We start from the raw sequence: 1788 nt of genomic DNA, 5'->3' as shown, positions 1-1788 counted from the left end.
AGGACGCCATCGAAGATAAGTTTCCCCATGAGTCGTTGATGATGGTGAGATTGAGATTTGAGAGAGAGTCAGTTTTGTATGTAAGTGCTGAAGAGGAGGGTCTGCCATGGTTCTCTGACATTGTGAATTATCTGGCCGAAGGAGTCTTGGTCAAGGGCATGAGTTATCAGCATAGGAGGAAGTTTTTCGCAGACGCCAGCCAAAACATATGGGATACGCCGTATTTGTTTCGTGTAGGCGTCGATTGAGTGTTGAGGAGGTGTGTGAGTAGGGAAGAGGGTCGTGAGATTCTTAGGCATTGTCATGAGGGTTTAACTGGAGGCTACCATGGTTCATCTCCTACCGCTAGGAAATTTCTAGATTCCGACTTTTATTTGCCATCGATTTTCAAAGACTCACACGAGTTTTTCAAACAGTGTGACGCTTGCCAGTGCACTGGTAACATCTCATCCCGTAATGAGATGCCGCAAAACCTTATTCAGGTTTATGAGGTTTTCGAAGTTTGGGGAATTGATTTCACGGGTTCGTTCCCTTCTTCTTGAGGGAACCGATACATTCTCGTGGCTATCGACTACGTTTCCAAGTGGATTGAGGCTCAATCCTTGGCCACTAATGACGCCCGAGTTGTAGTGGGATTCTTAAAGTGGTTGTTCTATCTGTTTGGTACTCCCAAAACCCTGATCAGTGATAGGGGCACACATTTCTGTAATGCCCAGATGAAGAAGGCATTGGCACGATATGGGGTCACCCATCGGTTGTCCACCTCCTATCATCCAAAGACTAGCGGGCAAGTGGAGAACGAAAACCGAGGCGTGAAACGAATTTTGGAGAAAACTGTCGGCAAGAATCAAAAGGAGTGGTCCGACAAGTTGGATGAAGCACTTTGGGCTTTCTGTATGGCGTCTAAAACCGCTATTGGGACCATGCCCTTTAGGATGGTTTACGGGAAAGCGTGTCATCTACCGGTTGAGTTAGAGCATAGGGCATATTAGGCGTTGAGATCTGTTAATCTTAACCTGACCCAAGCTGCGAAAAAACAGTATCTCCAAATTCATGAGGTAGAGGAGCTGAGTGATGATGTGTACGCGAGATCATGGAGTTAAAATGAATGTACGAAGGCGTTGCATGATCAGAAGTTGAAGAAGGTGAAAGAGTTCAAGTGTGGGGATCAGGTGTTGGTTTATAATTCTCATCTGAAGTTATTTCCCGGTAAGCTTAGATCAAGATGGGTTGGTCCGTATACGGTGAAGGCGGCATTCCCGCATGGTGCATTTGAGTTAGTTGATCATGAGGGGAGAGCGTAGAAGGTGAACAGTTAAAGATTAAAGCATTATATCGGTGGGCCAGTTGATTCGGTCGAGGAAGATATATTACTCCTCGACATCCCTACTTTGATTGTTTGATAGGTATAGGACTCGAGTAATACCCGAGTGTAGAGTTTGTATAATTTTTATTTTTTTTTATTTATTTTTGTATTCGGAGTCAGTTTAAGTTTTTAGAGTCTGTTTGATGCCTGTTTTGGGTGCTTTGAGCTTTGTTTTGCAGGTTTGGATACTTTCGTTTGTACTCCATCTCCATTCGGATTCTGAGTTTATTTTATTGTAGAAGGTACCCGAAATCCGCGAATGAAATGCTATACGGTCGCTTTATCAGAACATGACATACGAAGATCACTACCATATTACCAGGGGAGTCTGTTCCATTTTTTTTTATAATTATTTTTTATTTTATTCTATTTTTGCTTTATTTTTGTCTTTTACCTGTCTTCCATTAAGGACAATGCGAAAT

The 1788-nt window shown here is 43.0% G+C and overlaps 1 protein-coding gene across 1 annotated transcript; it reads left to right on the top strand.

Annotated features, from left to right (window-relative positions):
- The first annotated feature begins 716 nt into the window (after positions 1 to 716).
- LOC143635478 (uncharacterized) lies at positions 717 to 1304 on the top strand. The gene is made up of 2 exons (XM_077103305.1): positions 717 to 983; positions 1134 to 1304. Exons 1-2 carry the CDS (start codon positions 717 to 719, stop codon positions 1302 to 1304), a joined length of 438 nt encoding a protein of 145 aa, XP_076959420.1.
- Positions 1305 to 1788: the final 484 nt, after the last annotated feature.

The sequence above is a fragment of the Bidens hawaiensis genome, unplaced genomic scaffold (assembly GCF_021521415.1).
Source record: "Bidens hawaiensis isolate Kalapana, Puna unplaced genomic scaffold, B.hawaiensis_p1.1 tig00000536_1, whole genome shotgun sequence".
NCBI classification, from domain to species: domain Eukaryota; kingdom Viridiplantae; phylum Streptophyta; class Magnoliopsida; order Asterales; family Asteraceae; genus Bidens; species Bidens hawaiensis.
This window is presented reverse-complemented; position numbering and strand designations above follow the sequence as displayed.